Below are 18,558 nucleotides of genomic sequence, written 5' to 3'. Positions count from 1 at the left end.
AATATGATAAGAAGCCTTGGCTGACAACTTCTATACGAATTTGCTACACAGTCAGACCTAACTATAAGAAAAAAACCTGAGATAGCTGAGAAATCCTCCTAGCCAGTCTCCTGCCTGGTTACCTCTCTCACAATCTGAAGAAACAAAATGAGTCGCTGTTTATGAGCAGTTATGTTCCTCAGTTCATGAAAACAGTGAATCAAGAATCAGAAAACGGTCATTGCTCACCCCACAGTTACTCTTTCAGTTCTCTTTGCCTTCATAAATTATCTTCATTGGCTTCCTAATGTGTCTCGCAGTTTATCTGTATGTAATACAAGGTGTGAAGATATTTTAAACACCAGACATATTTACAGTAAAACCACCCTCCCATAAACAAAACCATAAACACTAAATTTGTAGTCAGTGGTAAAGAAATAGTTTAATGGAGAATGTGGTCACAGCCTATTTAATAAAGAAACAGGTCCTGTTCACCTGGAGGGAGATAGGCAAACATACACAGTCAACTGAACAGGTGAAAAAGAATAAAATGTGAGAAAGCATCAAATATAGAAAAGACCCTTGTATTCTGCTCCACTCAACAGCTGTGGACTGCCCTTTTACATTTCAACCAAGTGGTTTCTGAGCTAGGCATAAATTGACCCATGGACTCTGGCTGTGAAATTACACTACTGGGAACTTGATACTGATGTCATGTTTATGGGCTCAAGCTTTTCCACTGATGGAAAAGCACAAGACATCCTTGCTTTCAGGGGTACACACTAGTAATCCATCAATTCCTCAGGATGCCTCTTGAGGAATCTTTTCCAAGGCAAATCTTCCACTCCATTCTGGAATAAAATATAGCTGACAATGATTTTCCAGAAGAGGAATTGCTCCAAGCCTTTAAGACAAATTAAATTTAATATAAGACCTAGCAAGAAACCATAATTTATCTAATTCACCACTTCTAGTTTAAAGGAGTTCTGGCTCCAAATTCTGCTCATGAAGATGCTTGTTTTGAGTGCACAGAAACATGTAGAACATGAGACTTTCAATAATCCCAGGGAGGCTTCAGTAGTTGCATTCTACTGAACAGCAGTATGAACCTACCAGCAGGAATGCAGGGCTTTTTCCTCAGTCCTGTTCTCATACCTTCACTCCCAGAACACCTGCTGAATCCTTCTGTTCCCAAAGCCTAGGACTTGTGGCATCTTCCCTTAATAATGGAATTGTAGAGTGCTCAGGAACTGACCAAACCTTCTGCAGATGAAGACGGAAAGGAGCTTTCAGGGCTGTTCTGAGGATGCTCTGGAGGAATAAGGGTATGAGTTAAACAAAGATTTCCACCCTGATGAATTTCCTCCAAAAGGGTTGTTTTATTTGAAGGAAATGCCTACTACCCTCAGGGTAAATGCTCAGGCAAATCTTCAGGCTGTCAGAACACAAAAACCGCTCGCTACTAAAAATAAATCCAAGATTAGCCCACAGCTCGAAGTGACAACTTTTTATTTTAGGCAAAAAAAAAAATAAATGCCAAAAACATTCCGCTATTGCAGTTTGTAAAATTTTCACTGTTTTCAGTAGAAACAGTTCACAAGTCAGAACGCAATACTCAAATAACATTGTGCAAAATTGTACTGGCATAACTACACATAGCAAAAAGACTAGTGTAAATCAAGAATTCCATTGAAATTAGTTGAGCTGCTCCAGTTTTACAACAGTGTACATCACCTCAGAATAGGCCCTTTTTTGCAGAACATCCCTGGAATTCCTCTTGCTTAGAAAAATTGCTTTACATGCAACAAGTAACAACATATGCAAGAACACCTCCACAAGTTATCACAGTGTAACAGAGGAAAACATATCAGCCAATTTCATACAAAGGCAAATCTAATGGCAGTTTTTAACATCCCTCGACTGCTACCCTCAAAAATTGCACATTTCAGTAAATGAAATAATTTAGAATGAAGCCAAGCTATGTTCTTACCTATCAGTACATTGACAATTAGGACAGACGATGTGTTCAGAAGGGGTTTGTTTTCTTTTTTTTTTAAACTTATTAGATTTTCCAAAGAGATTTGTTTCAAAAGAAGCTTGTGTAAGAAATGTTAACTTGCAGTGCTATCAGGCCAAGCCCTCTTCTGCTATTCAGATAGACCTGTCAACACTACAGAAGTCTCTGTACTCAAATACAAATCCCAATGAAGAACTATGAAACAAAGACCACACCTTCAGTATTTGGTGATGACATGCAACAAAATAAAGCAAGCAGTAACAGGACTCCATTAACACTTGGAGCATTCAGAAAGAGACTGCTGTGGTTCAGTTGGAGTACAGGAACACTTGTGAACAGTTAACATTCTCTTCCCACTTGACTTGACGCACAAAGTAACAGTTCCAAAACAATGCACGTAGGTCATTCTTTGTATAAACAAAACTCTAAGAGCAGAACTGAGTTTCAGAGTTCTGAACGCTCACAATGCCACATCAAGAAAATACACGGGTACATCTTGCAATGAGCGGTCATTTTGTTTTCCTGTATACCCATATTTAGAAAAATAATTCCATAAGAACTCTTTGATTACAACAAAACCAGTTGTTCCCCAGTGTGTTTCACCTCCCTAGGTTAGGAAGGACACACCTTCTATTGCCTTTTCTAAGAGCCAACATTTTTGTTTTAATACATACCAACCTGGTTCGAGTCTAAACCACAATGACGTCTTTCAACTATGACATTTCATGAAGGGCATACACTTAAACTATGGAATTATATGAAGAAGCACAGTCCCGATATTCTCAAGTGTTTGGGTGCTTTTATGTCTTCTTTGCAGGCTATATTAACCTCACGAGAGCAAGAAAGAAAAATGCACAACCTTTGCTTTGGAGATACGTGTAAGGGTGCATCAGTTCTGGAAGAGAACAGGTCTGCAAGTCTGTACATAGGAAAAAAATAATAAAAGGTTGTCACAAATACCAGCCCTGCCTCAAACCATACAGACAAAAGCAGCAGACCTATGCAGACTATGTGTGCATGCACACAGTGAGTCAAATGGAAATCCAGACACCCCAGAAGCCACCCTGCAGAAATGATCTCTGTAACTGAAAGTTTCTGGTGACTTCCTATGCATCCTCCTTTGCCCCCCAACTTCATGGAGAAGCTGTCAGGTACTCAGCAAGAAAACATTCAGCAAGGAAATATGGACATCTCTGGCACCCAGTTACTGGGAAGACATCGGTCAGCATTTCAGAGATGGCAGGGAGAGAACAGATAGAACTCCAGCAAGGAATTATTGCTGTACCACTGAATTCTATCAAACTCAATAAGCAACAAGAAGTTAGGCCTGAGGAAGAAGAAAGGTTAATGGATATGACTTTGTTTTCTTCTTCCCAAAAGGCTCAGCTTCAGTGTTTTCCAAAAGTCTCAGACTCTGAATTCCAGGAAATTGTATTTTAGAACAAATCAAAAAATAGCCCTGAGACTAAACACACTTTTAAAGAGCTGCTATTGCTTCATGTAAGTCAAACACAGCAAGCATTTACTTCCACAGTATGCAATATTTAATTTTCACTCCCTTTTTTCCTCACTTGGGATATGTACCTGAAACCAAGAATTTCTTTCCAAGATGTATGTACTCAAGCATTATCTGTTACTTTTTCAAGAACTTAAATGCTACAGGATTATGGCACCAAGCAAGTAAAGAATAGCTGATGCAGGTCAAACTTCAACAAAGAAGTCCTCTTCCCTCGTGCCTTGAGTTTTTGAAAAAAGGATTCCAATAATCATAGCTGTCACCACGGACTTCATTACAATGAACTCCTTCCTTGTGACTTAAGTAGAATTTATAACTGGAGTAACATCATTTAGTATATCTCAAAATCAACTGTCACTGTTACTGAACACTGCTACCAGCCTTTAAGTGTGACTAGAAGTGTAAAATACCAAGAAAATAAGAATATCAAGTGTGTCAAGTTGTGCATAAAAATAGACCTTGACTTTTTCTTAAGCTAAAAACTAGGCAATCAAGGAACTGACTAGGTCTATGCATAGTTAGGATTTTAAGTATGCCAAAAGAATTTAGACTCTTTCAGTAAAACTCTGCTTGAGCAATGCAAGGTCAGCTCCTCCAAAAAATGGATATCCCACTCTATACATAAAAGAATTTTTAAAAAGCTCCATGCACTCTCAAAGCTATTTGAAATAGATTTAAATACTTTATCTAACAGCTATGCTATGGCACAAGACAGCACATAAAAAGTTTAAGGCTAATTTTTTGTCTGCACACATGTCAAAGATGGTCTCAGAACAAAGCTGTCATATTTTCTTAATTCTGAGTCTTTAGTGTGGATTCATAATAAAGTCCACCTGCCAAGCAATAGTAGAGTTGTCCTGCATATAAAAAAGACTGAATGTTGTCCTGAATGCAGTTGGTTTTTTTGTGTTTTTTTTTTTTCTTTACAAAAAGCAAAAACTTGACACATTTGCATTTGGTTTTTATCAGAGCAGCTCACTAATTTATACAGTACATTGTCCAATAACATACAAGGTAAACTACCAAAGAGATACTTGAAGTACTACAACAACAGGTGCAAAAGGAAGTCCTACGGTACGAAAGCCCACCGCTATTGGGAGAGTCACTCTGTGATGAAAACAAACATCAGAATGCAGTTTTGGTGAAGTCAGTTAAGTGTCAAGGCTGTAATAAAGGCTATTTGTTAACTTTAGCCCTTTGGTTCTTAACCATTCAGTTAAGATCTCCTAATAAAGCACTAGGCAGTTTGGCAATGATGGAAAAGTTCTTTACACGCTACTGTTACAGAAATAGAAAACAGACTCAGAAGCACTTCCTTTGCCTGAACATGATCTGAATTCAGTCACATCAGGTTTAAAAAAAAAAAACCTACCTAAAGCAGTAAATTTTAGACTTCAAATTGCACTGTAGTGTTTCAGAAGAAACTAATTAATATCCACAAAGCCTAGAAAAGAATTATCAACTGGCAAAATTACATAAATTTGATGCACAAAGCCACTTATTTTAAAACTGGTCCTGAACAACTTCAGTTAACTGACAATGTCAGTGCAAAGCAGAGCTGTTACTTCAAAACAATCCTATCTGTTTTCAAGGGGAAGATAGAAAGTAAGCCAAATTCTGTTTGTTTGCTAGTTTAACAGGTGTAATATTTTAATGCTTCCTGGTACATTTTTCATTTACTGGTTTTTTGCATAATGTTGTAAGAATGGGTTCATTATGCTGTAAACACAGGACTTTCAGATTCTAATACGATTTACACTTGCTGAGTAAAGTACACTGCTATAATAGTTACTTATAGAGGATTTAACGTAACAGCAAACGTTCATAGAAACGATGATTATTATCTGCACACATACGCAGGGTTTTTTGCTCCCAAGCAAAGTGTTTGCAAGCAAATTTATCATATTAAGCACTGAACAAAACTGTTATAATTGCAGTATCATCTTTAAATAGTTGCCATTATGAGGAGACCTGAGTACGCAAGGGATTTGTGAAAGGTATGCGTGTGGAAGCCAGCGAGAACTGCTCATGTGTAACAGACCAATATTGAGAGCAAGAGACTGCCCAGGATGACGCTTTGAAATTACCAAATCTAACTCTGTAAAAGAGGTGCAAGGTTGACTTTGTAGGTTGATATGACACCGGTATTCAGGTCGTTGCAGGTTTTTGCATATCTATATTGTATTTACTCAAACCCAAGTAATGAACTCCAGGAACGCATGAGGAACCTCACTGAAGTTCCTGAACAGTTTCTGTTTGCAACTGCCTTTCCCCCCTATTTTCCTCTTTTATTGTAATTTCAAAGGAACTGTTAACTGCTGCATTATCTGGACAGACCAAGTATCAAAAAAAAAACAACCCCTCTGTTTTACATGCCAACCTAAGTTGCTAGTCAAAAAGGGAGAATGTATCTGCTGCTGTAAACTTCTGCATAACAGATATCATGCCGGACAAACCATCACCTTCAACGGACACATAAACACCACTATGACAACAGGGAGGAAACCATGCACAGGTATTTCAGTACTATGTGGCCAGGGTCTATAATACAGTGATGAGTCACGTCAGAGCAAATTTGTACCAAGAGTGATTAATGATTCAGGCTGACTAACTTCCTAAGTAGTCAAGCAAGCCTGTAAGAGCCAAGTATTTTCTGGAAGAAAGAATACCAAGTAAGAGGACAATATCTTTTTTCCCTACCTCTGCACAAAAATTCTATGAACAAATAGAACAATACTGGGGCAAGTGCTTTAAAATGCAATTTTCCAGTCAATAAGCCAACAGTAGTAGGAATTCTGTGAAGGAAGGTGTTTTAAGAATGTGACTTACCAGAAGCACAAATTTTCAATATCAAAAAAATGTACACTATATACTAACACCTTTTTTTTGCATACTCTTCTGTTTTAAAAGTTTCAAATGTATTAACTTGTCTTGTTTTGTTTAGAGCTGAGGCTGTTCAGCAAGGTCACATAATTTGAGACTGCAGAAGTAATTCAGCAATCCTTTGGTCCCATCAGCTGTAAACCAGCCAAGTATAAAAGAACCTTCCCTACAAAAGAAAAACAAAAAAAGAGGGGGAGGGGATCATCCTCAGGAAACACCATCTGCTACGAACCAGAAAAGGCAAATTTTTGTTACAAAATACACATTTTCATACAAAAGACATCTTGCAAAACCATCCGATTGCCCCTCCCTCTGCAGATTACAATGGTAAATGGGATCAGCTGGTTGGTCTTGGGATCTTTGCTTTAATGAGAAAAAAAGTCAAAGGACACACAGTATCACAACAACTGGTCCTTTGAATGGCAAAGGATTATGAGTGTCTTTGTTTTCACCAGTGTTTAAAAAAAGCAGGAGAGAAACAGAACCATAGTCTTTATAAGCAGAAAGTGCAACAGCGCATCAGCTGCTGCATCCTCCTGAACTTCTCAATGTGCTACCAAACTGTCAATTATACAAACAGTTTGATTATGGCAGTGCCATAAATTGTTAAAACAATGCAAATAGTGTGATCAGAAAGGTCCAGTCAACTGGTTCCATTTTTTTTCCCAGTAGTTGCCCAGAAAAGTGTCAAGACAATCTAAACCTATTCTTCAGCTTCCTCAATACATCCGGACGGCTGGAGCAGAGAGGACTGTGGTATTACTGTGCTTGTTCCACGAGAGATCCTGTCTTGATCAGTGTTTGTAGTCAAGGCGGCCATGGAAATGGGCTGTAACAAACCAGGCGTCATGCTGGAGGAGACAGTCAGGCTGTGTGTAGTGCCCTTAAGTGTGAGATCCTGTGTGGGAAGAAGTGGCTTGAGGATGCTGACAAGACAGAAAGCAGAGCCACTTTTCGGAATGAAATTCACTTTGTTCTTGTCAGGGCAATAGAAGGCTGGAATTTCATGCAATGGCTTTGGCCTAGAAATAAAATACACACAATAGTTTTATGAACAATCAAATTCTGCCAATGGCAGGGATGTATTGCTGAACACATCATCAGAAACAAATTGAGGTTTCAACGTGGAGTATTTCAGCTATTTAATAATGCCTTAATGACACTCACATCACACAGCAAATGACAAGATAATTTAAACTGCTTGTTTACATGTACTATGAGGTGAACAGCATGTTCTTAGGGCAGGCTGTCTCCAAACCTAAGGAAGACACCAACTCCATGTTGCACATCACAAACCCTGTTCATGCTGCAGATCACAAACCTGTCCATGTACTGGCACATCCAACATATGAGAAAGTATTCTCTATCCCGTTCTCCAGAAACTTTCACAACCCAACCAGTTCTGCCCCCCATACAGACACTTTATACAACAAGCCTTGTGAAAGAAAGCTGGCATAGCAATGTTCCTAATATTGCATATCTCAAAGCAGTTCATGACCATAGGGAGATCCCCTTCTCCAGACTTTTGACTCCTTTGCATGTTCACAGGAGTGTGGTCTGACTCTCTGTAAAAGATAAGCCCATCTTACTTAAAAACTCAGTGCAGAGAGTAAAATACAGTATTCCCAAAGTGGCATTCACGATCAAGTACCTATAATCTGGGAAGGAAGTGTGGAACAAGCATTTACATCCTGACTTGCAGTTTTGCCATCTCAGCATAGAACTCAACCAAATCAAAGACATGTTTTACGAAAAACAGAGCTGGAAAGGAAATTGTGGATAGCACAGGAATGCCTACTGTGTTCATTTCTAACCCTGCAATGTAAATCTACCTCAGCTAGCCAAATTCTACTTTAAGATAGAACTATGGGAATCTGCTTTAAAGCCTCTCTTTACTACTGGAAAATAGCCAGCAGAAATTTATACTAATATTTTCTTGTTGTCAGTATTGTCCTTTAGCCTATAACCTCCCCCTCCCTTCCATGTGTTTCTAAGACAGCCTTATGTACTTCTGTCTTTGTTATACCAGGCCAAACCAACTTCCAGTATACTCTAGTAAGTAAGAGACAATTACTTTTAAGAGTAGAGTCTGTTCATGAAATAGGGTACATTTCCATGTTAGCCAATTCTCCCAAGTGTCCAGAAAATTCAACTCCACTTATATTTTTTTCCCAAATGAAAATCCTCTATAGGATTTTCAAACAGAAATTATGTTAAACAAAGGTTGAGCTTTAAATAGTTACACTCGTGTATTCCAGGTACACATGGAATACAACAACAGATGTGAAAAGATTTTTTCATCAGACTGCAGTGTCTAAGAACTGTGACAGCCAGGTAAAAGCTGCTGTAGAAGCTGTATAAACCCGTTTCCCTCTACAGCAGAACAGTCCTACAGCTACACAGCAAGGACTTCTGAAAAGAAATGCTAATGCAAGTTAAACCACAATAGATTATGTTCCTGAAACAAGTGAATGCTATCTAATCTGCTGGCAACAAAGCTTACACACTTTAAAATAGAGACAGTAACTTAAGTTACTGTAACCCTTCCCACATTGCTATGGGAGAGGCCGTAGAAACCTCTCAAAATCCATTTGCAGAGATCAGGCAAGTTCAAGGGTTTTTTTACTTTAACACATGTTAGACGGCATTCTTGAGATAACATAGACATAAGAGAATTATAGAGAATCTATACTTGTGTGACAAAATGAAATTTTTAACTATAGGTTAAGATTCTCGCATGCAAGTGACATGAGAGAACAAAAACTCCTCTGAAAATAATAAAACGTAACCCCCAGAATACTACCAAATGATAAAAGTTGGCTTTTTTCAGAATAACCTAACCATCAAATATTCAAGGTAGAATTCACTCCTGTTACCAAAAGTTTCACAACTACACTGATTTAGATGAAAAGAATATGGTCTTCAGAGTCTAGATTACTGGATGTGCCTGTCAAGCTGTGACATATATTAGCTGATGCACCTGCATTACAGCTTATTAGTACATCTCTCTCTAGCTGATTATTGGAGTTCCTCTCCCCCTATCTGCCAGGTAAGAGACAGTCCTCTTGAGCTGCGGTTTTTATAAAGAGTTTCTCAAGATTTTAACACAAAATTCCAGCAGTAAAATACATACCTACATATGCCAATATATAGTCACACAGAACAGAGATCAGGCTGTTATCATGGTTTTAGCAACTGGATTAATAACTTTGATCTGACACAAAATCAATAAAGCAATAATTAACTCTGATTGTTAGATGTTATTTCTTATGTAGCAAAGATCAACTTACAAGTTTTCCTCAAAGACTTTCACCTTTTCACAGCCCTCAGGAGGTTCACGCTTGAACATGTAGCTGTTGTTGGGTTTTGGTGAGGTAGCGTATTTTGGCAAAGGAGAATTATTCCCATTCTCTGCAGGAACAGAGTTTCTGATTACTTAAATGTGTCACACTATAAAAAATCCACAAGAGCTGTCTTTAAATGCTCCCCAAATTTAAAGCCACTTCATTACCAATGTTACAAAATTAAGAAACATTTTCATTTGCCTTCAAGTCTTCATTTGCAAATAAGATTTCTTATCTCAATCCCTTTCCTCCTTTCTATTTCTCCATATAACATTTTCAGGCTCCTCTGCAATCTCTGATCATTCCTGGATATTTTCAATTTGTAACTGCAAACCCGAATCTATGGTTCTGTGCCATAACCATCTACCCCAAGAGAAATAGGCAGAAGTCATATTCCTTAAAAAACAGAAGAGGTTTATGTTGAATTATAAAATTTTCCTACTATATCTCAGAAGATTTCAGATATAGAGAATAATTTACAAAGTCCAAACAGTTAAACTTTTATATGTACATGTAAGAAATGCTGGAACGTTGCCCACTTTGTCTAAGATCATAAAAAGAAATACCTGACAAGCAAATACCTGACAGGTGCTGTTCCACCTGTTACTGTACACTCTTGCTTCTTTAACTTGCTTAAAATACTTGAAGAACCTATTATTTAAAAAACAAAAATTTGTTTGGGAAGCACATTCCCCAGTCACATCTATGCAGCTCCAATTAATATGTGTGCACACAGTATTTGGAGCAATTTGGAAAAAACACATCACTTACAAAGAAAAACACGTTCTATCATTTCTCTCCATGGACATAGGGAACAAATTCCCTCTTTTACAGTTTAACAAATTGCAGTTCAGCACTGTTGAACTTTTAAAGTTACACAGTACCTTTATCTCTGGAGTCACCAAGAAGATCATCTGTAGAACAGGGACTTTCTTCACTGCTTTCATTACAGATGGTAAGGAAGGAGGTTGGAGATACTGACTGGGAGCGGCTGCTGTTGTTACTGCCCTTGTCTGCTCCCCCGGGCGTTTGGGTATCAATGCTCCGAGTGCTGCTGCTGCGCTGAACCACCGGGGGTGGTGCACGGTGCCCATCTGGAATATCTTGAGGCTGTTAAAAGTGAAAGGTATCAGATGGCTGCTCTTATCTGGTTACCCATTCTTTAAATCCAGCAACAGTGAGGGGTTTTTTCCGGTTTCGTAAAACCATTTGTGGAAAAAAAAAATTCATTACACACAACTCCAACAGAAAATAAGTCAGGTTCAGAAACTAAGGACAACAGTTTAACATTTCACATCATCACAGAACTGCTGAGGCTGGAAGGGACCTCTTGAGATTATCTAGTTCAACATCTCTGTTCAAGCAGAGTTAGTCAGAACAGTTTGTCCAGGACTCCGTCCTGTCAAGTTTCGACTATCTCCACAGATAGCAATTCCACAAGTTCTCTGGGCAACCTACTCCAGTTTTGCACACCCACACACATTAAAAAAAAAAAAAAATCTAACGTTTTTTAATTTATGCCCACTGCCCCTTGCCCTGTCACTGGGCTCTACTGAGAAGAGACCAGCTCCCTCTCTTCATTCCTGCACATCAGATATTTATGCATGTTGATAAGATCCCCCTGAGCTTTCTCATTTCAAAGCTGAACTTCCAGCTCTCTCAGCCTCTCCTCACATGAAAAATGCTTCAGTCCCTTAATCATCTTCATGGTCTGTATTTCTGATACTTTATTACTAAATTTACCTCTAAAAATCATTAAAATAATATTAACATTAAAAATGGGCAAGTTATGCTTCAAATGAGATGGGAACAGTTCAGCATGGGCAAAAAAGTTACTACAAAAACTCTTAAAACAGACTTTTTGTCTTTCCCCCTGTTTTACTGAGATCACTTATTAAGAGGAAAAGGTTCAGAATTCAAGCTTTAACACTTTGCTTCCTTTTGCTTTCCGAGAGACTTTTCAACTAACCTTATTTAAAAAAAGAATATATATAAATAAAATTAATTCCAGACAAATTTAATTCGAGAACTGTGCAAAATAAAGCTTATGACTTATAAACCTCAAAGCAAAACCAAAATAATTATACAGAGTAATCATGGTGGCAGATACATACAACAAGCTGTTCCTCCTTGTCTCCCGTCTCCTTAATTATTATCTCAATCTCCTGATTCAGTCCTTCTACACTGTTCCGGAATCGTGATCCTGTTGATTTGGTAATAGGTATCACAGGAACGAGAGCACTCTTTGGAATGGGAGCCTGAAGAACCAGAGACAATGAGAGTGTTTTGCAAATAAATCTACATTTATTTCTACTCAAAAGTGACCCTTGGAACAGAACACATCTACACCTTGGCATCAGATGTACTTGAAACTATAGCGACTGTGTTAAAATGGATGCCTTAAATGAAGACAGACATCCTGAATTTTGTTTAAAATCTGATTTATAGCAGGAAAAGCTATATAATCTAGTCTCAACATTTCCCTCAATATGGTCTGTCTCCAGCTTAACATTACCATTAAATTTTCACTTGTAAAGCAAACATTTAAATGTAAATAATTTTGAAGCTTTTACAATACTTTCACATTTCTCCTGAAGTGAGCTATACCGTAAAGTCACAACGTTCATATTAGATTTACCATTTGTACCTTCATCAAAATTATATTTTAATGGAAGTCTGTGGCCACATACACTGATAGGACACATGAAAATTATTGCACAAATGCAAGATTTCACTATGCTAGAAATTAAGTCTAACATATTAACTATATTAAGCCAGAACAAAAGGTTGACAAAACAACTTCAGAAGACTTCCACAGAGAGAATAAAATCCCAAACCCAAGTGTTGATACATAGTTGCTTCAGAATGAAGATCACCAATTTAAAAATCCAGTGTTTCAAAGCATGGATGAAAACTCCATTCTCAGCAAACATGATACTGAAGTTTCCCAAAACCCCCTTTGGTACAGCACACCTCTCAATATTTTCCAGTCTCTCCATTAGCATCCTCCCTCCCATTAAAAAAATCACGCTACCAGAATATGAGAATATTCTGCCCTCCTTAAGCAGGGCTGTACTACAGATAATGGAATGCTTCCTGCAAACATTTAGTTCAACTCAAAAGGCTTGCACAAGCAAGCACAAAAGTTTCTATTCAGGAAATGCTTGTCACTGTTTGTCAACAAAAACTAAACACCCTCATAATAGCTGAACTTGTAAAGACTTTCAAAAGTCTTGCCTGAAGAAGAAACAGAGAAAACCAAAACCACAGGAAAAGAGCACAAAAAAGTCTGAGAAAACAACCCTGCTAATTCCAAGCAAGGCCTAGGATCAACAATCCAGTAAACTAACACAGGTCAATATTCAGTTATAATACAGGTATATCAGCATAAGCTTAGGCACTAAAAACTGTTTATGCACCCAGTTATTCAATATACACATTCTTAAGACAAACTGAATCGTGAAAAAGCAGAAGGCAAGTATGCTTTAAGATTTCAACCACCATTACCAAAACGTGTGAGTTCTCCATCTTTTAAATATGATTGCCCACCACAAAAATTCTTTGAGCTCTTCAAATAGTAGCATGATTCTAAGTAGAAAAGCACAAGTTCCTCTGTTAGAGTTCAATAAAGTTCAATATGGTATGTTTCACTTCCAAGAAAAATAATATTCTGTACATGAGCGAGGATGATTTGCTAGCCCAGAGTGCCAGAGGGTGGGAAGGGAAGGAGGTATTGTGACATGGGTGGAACAATCAGCCTCAAAACAAGAAACTTGTTATTAGAAATACTGCCTTCACAGAGCACTGCATGGAGCTGGGCCCTGACATGCAGGAATTGACTACCAACCTTGGGCTACTCACCTGCACATTTGTGAACACACACAATGAGGCAAGGTGCAAACACAGGATAATAATTACAGCACTCACATAATAACATACTGTCAGGGAGTTTTGCTGCAGGACAGTTAAGAGTCCTTACAGGTATGGCATAAACTCATGAGATACGAAATAGGGGTGATGACCAATCTAAATTGTTCACAGGCATTTCAGGAAAAATGCTCCAAGATCTTCCAGTTTTTCAACAACCAACAAAACTTTAAACAGAATGCAAGGTCTTTGGATGCCTTTAGATGTTAACATCAAACCTTCTCAAGGCTGAATGGATCATGGTAATTCCACTCTAAAAAAGAAATGCTCTACCTTTGTAAGGTAAGAGTGACACCAAAAAAAAGCAAACCCCAAACACTGCAAACTGCATGCAGCTGGTCTTGATATTAGTGGTTGCTTAGGATCAATCAATTGGTAAGACATTAAGGACACATGCTTCTCAGGAAATGGAAAGGAAGAAGGGGGTTTGATGGTTCATAGTGTCAAGTAGCAATGTAACATCAGTCAAGTGCACTGAGGAAAAAAAAGATTATTTTTGAAAAACTAACCCATTTATTCTTTCATCTAGCTTCGGCTCTGGCCTCAATACTACTTTCTCCACTACACCAACATTGAGAATAAAGAAAAATGATGGTGGTTTGACTCCTGTTTACAGATTTAGTACCACACAATTAATTCTAAGTGTTCTCAGAAGCAACTTCAGATCACCTGAGGAGGCTAGGACCTTTCTGCAAGCCCCTCTTCCTGCTAAGAGAGGCAGAATAGAACATTTCTGGCATAATGTAAAAACCACACAAAAAACCCCCCCATTCAATTGCTCTACAAATAAATGTAGTCAACAGATCAGACTTGATCAAGGTCCTCACCAACTATTGCCTGATTCTGAGTAGATGGACAGGAACAGCTAACTAGCTTATTCTATAGAGATTGTGTGGATTTTTTTCTCAAACAAAAATCGTATTAGAAAGAAGTACAACTAAATAGAGGCTTAATTGGCAAGACCCAGTAAAAATTTTTGTTAAATTCAAGAATTCTGGCAAAGTTTAAGTTTTTATTAGTGGGGAAGAAAAAAGGATATAAATTCACTGAAATTTCTTATTTTAATTTTAATAGAAGAATATGCCATTTTCCAAATGTTAAACATTTGGAAAACATGTTTACTTAGTCTCTGTGAAGAAACTACTGAGGCAATTTCCTAACACTTTTTTTCACCTTGTCAGGAATCCAACTCTTTGAGCTCAGAAATCTTTGTATGACTCTTTAGAGTCAACAAACACAAGTTTCCTTCAAGCTAGGAATGTAAAAAAAAAAAAATAAAAATTTCTAAGTATTCTCATCACTAAATGCTCGTTTCCACACAGTCCTTCCCACAAATCCTGAAGGAACTGAGCTGCTGCCAGAAATGCTAGTTTAGTGGTTCCCAAAAGAGGAATGAGAAAATCTAAGAACTTTGCCCTTGATGCCTACAGTTACAGATTCTCACTCTGACTTAGAAAACAGCCACTGAATGCCATTAATCTAAACCCTTCACTTACTCTCTTTTTGAGTCCTTCTGTAACTTGCCTCCCTTGCAAGTAGCTCAACACAGCAGGCACGAATTTACCAAGAAAAACAATGTTTTGTTTTCTATCACAATCCTGGAAAAGCTGCTTTGCCTCAGTTTATATTTTATAGTTTGTTTTGCAAGCCCAAAAACTAATTATCCATTGTGCAATATTTTTTTCACATACTCTAAAATTTGGCAGAATGCAAATGTATCCACACAAGAAGCAAAATAATAAAATAATTATGACCAAAAAAACGTTAGGTACATAATTTGCAGGTGGGTTATTTTTCAGAGCAACAGCATCACTGTTCATTTTGAAAATTAAAACCCACTAAGATTATCTATGCTATAGTGACAATAGCTTAGCATTCAGAAACCCACAGGTCTGTAGAATGAAAAGAAAACCTGACAGACTGCATGAGATTCTCCAGGTACTAAAGAACCTATACCAAAATTTCCTCAGGGTACCTTTTGGTTGAAATGCCTCAAATGTCCTCAAGTTCTATAAATGCGGATAAAACACCTGCATCAAGTATGTTGATCTGCTTTTTTTTCTTTTTTGAACCAACAGTTTATGAATGTTTTGTATGTTGATTTTCATAAACTTTTTCAAAAACCCCTAGAAAGGTATTGGGTCATTTTTTTGTCTTCCTTTGTTCATCGTTTGGGACTGTTCTGACTTGAGCTACAGCAGTCACTATGATCAGCAGCACACTACACTGCACCCACGCTGCAGTAAAGAAGACCAAGATGTAGGGATCTGTACAACACAGCCTGTTTCAAATCCAATCTGTTCTTCTGCCACACAAAAGAGGAGGAAATAGTTTCTGTCTCAAGATTTGAGGAGTTTGAAGAAGTAATTTCTAAATTGTTATGTCAAAAAACATAATTCGAAAAAAATCCTAAATACTTCTAATAGAACAGAATTCAAACTGATTTCAAGAGGCACTTAAGTCCTGAAAATTTGTGACTCCTAATTAAGTGACCTACAGCAGGGCTAAGAAGTTAGGGTCTGAGACAAAAGATGTTAATGATTTTTTATACAAAGTAGAAGTTTAGAAGAACAGAGTAGAAGAAATTCAAAACGCTGTTCCATTTTCTTATTTCCAGTCTTGAAAGACAAATAGATTCACTCAGACACCTGACTTTTATCTGGGAAATAACTTGGCTGCTTAGGACTGAATGCATGGTTCTCCCTTCTATTTCTTATTTCATCCTTTATCAGAGTGGATAAGTATCTGTAGAGCAGGACACATGCTGATGCCACAACAACTTCCCTCTGTGGCCTAAATTAATTCCAGAAGGATGGAAGACAGAAATGACACAGTTTTTATTAACTGGTGTCAAATTACGATATTTATTAGAACAATGCTAACGGCATATCAGGAGCAATTGGGAATATGATTAGATTTTCAGAGAAGCTTCAGAGATGAAGTACTTTCTCAACTCACAACACTGACAGTTTCATAGTTTCAACTACATTGCCTTGCAAGGCTATTGTTCTTTTCATAACTGTTAAAAAATTGTGTGTATCAAATATACATTCACAAGATCAGTAAGGAGAGGAAAAAAGTTTTCTTCTGAAAAAATGTCCAAACTTTCCTATTGGTTTTCTTAAAGTTACTCAAGCAAAACACACTTGAAAAAGGATCTGTGTGTCCGAAAGGCTGTATTTTTTTTATGCTTGTTATCAATTGAACTAAAAATATTACATCTCTGTCAACCTGACCTTATTAAAAGTTTTGAGATAAAACTGAAACTGCACACAGAACATGTGGTAGCCTAACCACTGCAACTTTTGAAGAGATTACTACTTCCAAGTCTCAAGGTACAATAAATGACAGGAAAAAGAAATAAAATCTTACAAAGCCTGAATGAAGTCATGAAGTGTATGAACAAATAAATAATTCCATTTAATAGCCTTTTGTCAGGTAAGCTCTCTAAATATCACAGTATTAGACAAGTGTTTGTCAAGACACAAAATGTGCTCAAAAAAGCCACATTTTATTTGAGTATACAGTTTTACCAGCAGTTTGCTCCATGCCATATTCTACATGCAAAGCCATAACTGTTACAGCAATGCGTAATGAAAAAGATGATCTGTGGTTTTTGCTTAAACTTATCTGTCATCCTTTGTGGAGCCTGCAAAATGCATTTTAAAAATCTTGCTTTAAGGAAGGATTTAACTACCTGAAATTATTTGAAAGTGGGAGTTCAAAGCCAGCTAATCCAAGTAACAAAAAAATCTGGAACTCCATTCACTCAAGGAAGTCAAAAGAAAGAGACTCATTTCATAGAATTCACCTATAGCTACAACACATTTAGCAGTCCATGGTATATCTAAGTTCCCTTAGAGGTAAATCACAACCTTGAAAGGAGTTAAAATTAGTATCAGCTACCCAATATGGCCAAAAAGCACCCAGTCTTACCTGACTGTGGTTAATGGCAGCATGGTTGCCATGAAATGGAGACTGTCTCTCCTTATCACGGTGGTGCCGACTGCTGTGTTTGCTTCTCTGCAGTTGTTGACGCAATTTTGCAATCTAACGAAGGAAAAATTAGATTTCAACAAGTGTATTGTATAGTGTCATGAATCTGTTCCATCACACACTTAAAATTCTTTACTACCATAATGTTCATAATTACTGCCAGCACTAAATCAGAGTCAAGATCTTGCACATCTAATCTGTTAGTAACCAACTCAACTGAAGCCCAGAAGGCACCTCTGGAGATTTAATGAAAGAACATGAAATACATGAATTTTGAAAGTAGTTTGGTCACTGCCGTATTTTCTCCTTTGATGAAGAATGTCACCTGCATTGAATACTTTCTTTCCCAACATTCAGATTAAAATTTTTAATAGACTTGCATTACTGTATTAAATACTGCCTTCCTGAAAAATCATAGTATCAGTGCATACCACTAAAAAATTTAATCCAAAAGGTATCTCAAGTAATGGCATTTCTGACCTCCTTGAGTTGTTCATTGCTGCCCCATGATGATGAACGTTTGTGTGAGCTTCTCTTCTTTTCTAAATATTCTTCAGCCCAGGCACTTTCTGTCTGTAGCAAGAAGATTACAGGATTAATTAAAAAAGAAAATTGCTGCTTTCTGGCAGAATATTTTGAGACAAAGTAGAAAAGAGAACATTTAGGATTTGCTAGATTCAGAACTGAAAGTGAACAGCAGTCACCAACTAGAAACTTTTCTCACAGGTGAATTATGAAAAAGTGGAGTGAAACCATATAAATAAAGACCCCAACAACTTTCAGACTTATTCTAATACAGGAATGTGGTAGCTTTCCTTCCAAATTATTGAGCATAAGGCAGTATTCACAGCCAATGTACCACAAGCTGCTATTCTGTTCTGAAGAACCCGTATGAC

The 18,558-nt window shown here is 37.5% G+C and overlaps 1 protein-coding gene across 2 annotated transcripts in view; it reads right to left on the bottom strand.

The window, feature by feature from the left end:
* Window positions 1–1,471: 1,471 nt before the first annotated feature.
* Window positions 1,472–18,558, bottom strand: part of FAM117B (family with sequence similarity 117 member B) — a 28,988-nt gene continuing 11,901 nt past the window's right edge. The window contains exons 3-9 of one of the 2 annotated variants that reach the window (XM_032693615.1): window positions 18,143–18,235; window positions 17,603–17,716; window positions 11,854–11,997; window positions 10,624–10,849; window positions 9,686–9,806; window positions 7,099–7,417; window positions 1,472–6,561 (exon numbers count right to left, since the gene is read on the bottom strand). In XM_032693615.1, the coding sequence (XP_032549506.1) occupies window positions 7,099–7,417; window positions 9,686–9,806; window positions 10,624–10,849; window positions 11,854–11,997; window positions 17,603–17,716; window positions 18,143–18,235 (1,017 nt within the window). In that variant the 3' untranslated portion in view covers window positions 1,472–6,561. Of the gene's footprint in view, window positions 7,418–9,685; window positions 9,807–10,623; window positions 10,850–11,853; window positions 11,998–17,602; window positions 17,717–18,142; window positions 18,236–18,558 lie in introns of both variants that reach the window. The other variant, XM_032693617.1, reaches the window with a different exon arrangement.

The sequence above is a fragment of the Chiroxiphia lanceolata genome, chromosome 7, assembly GCF_009829145.1.
Source record: "Chiroxiphia lanceolata isolate bChiLan1 chromosome 7, bChiLan1.pri, whole genome shotgun sequence".
Lineage (NCBI taxonomy): Eukaryota > Metazoa > Chordata > Aves > Passeriformes > Pipridae > Chiroxiphia > Chiroxiphia lanceolata.
This window is presented reverse-complemented; position numbering and strand designations above follow the sequence as displayed.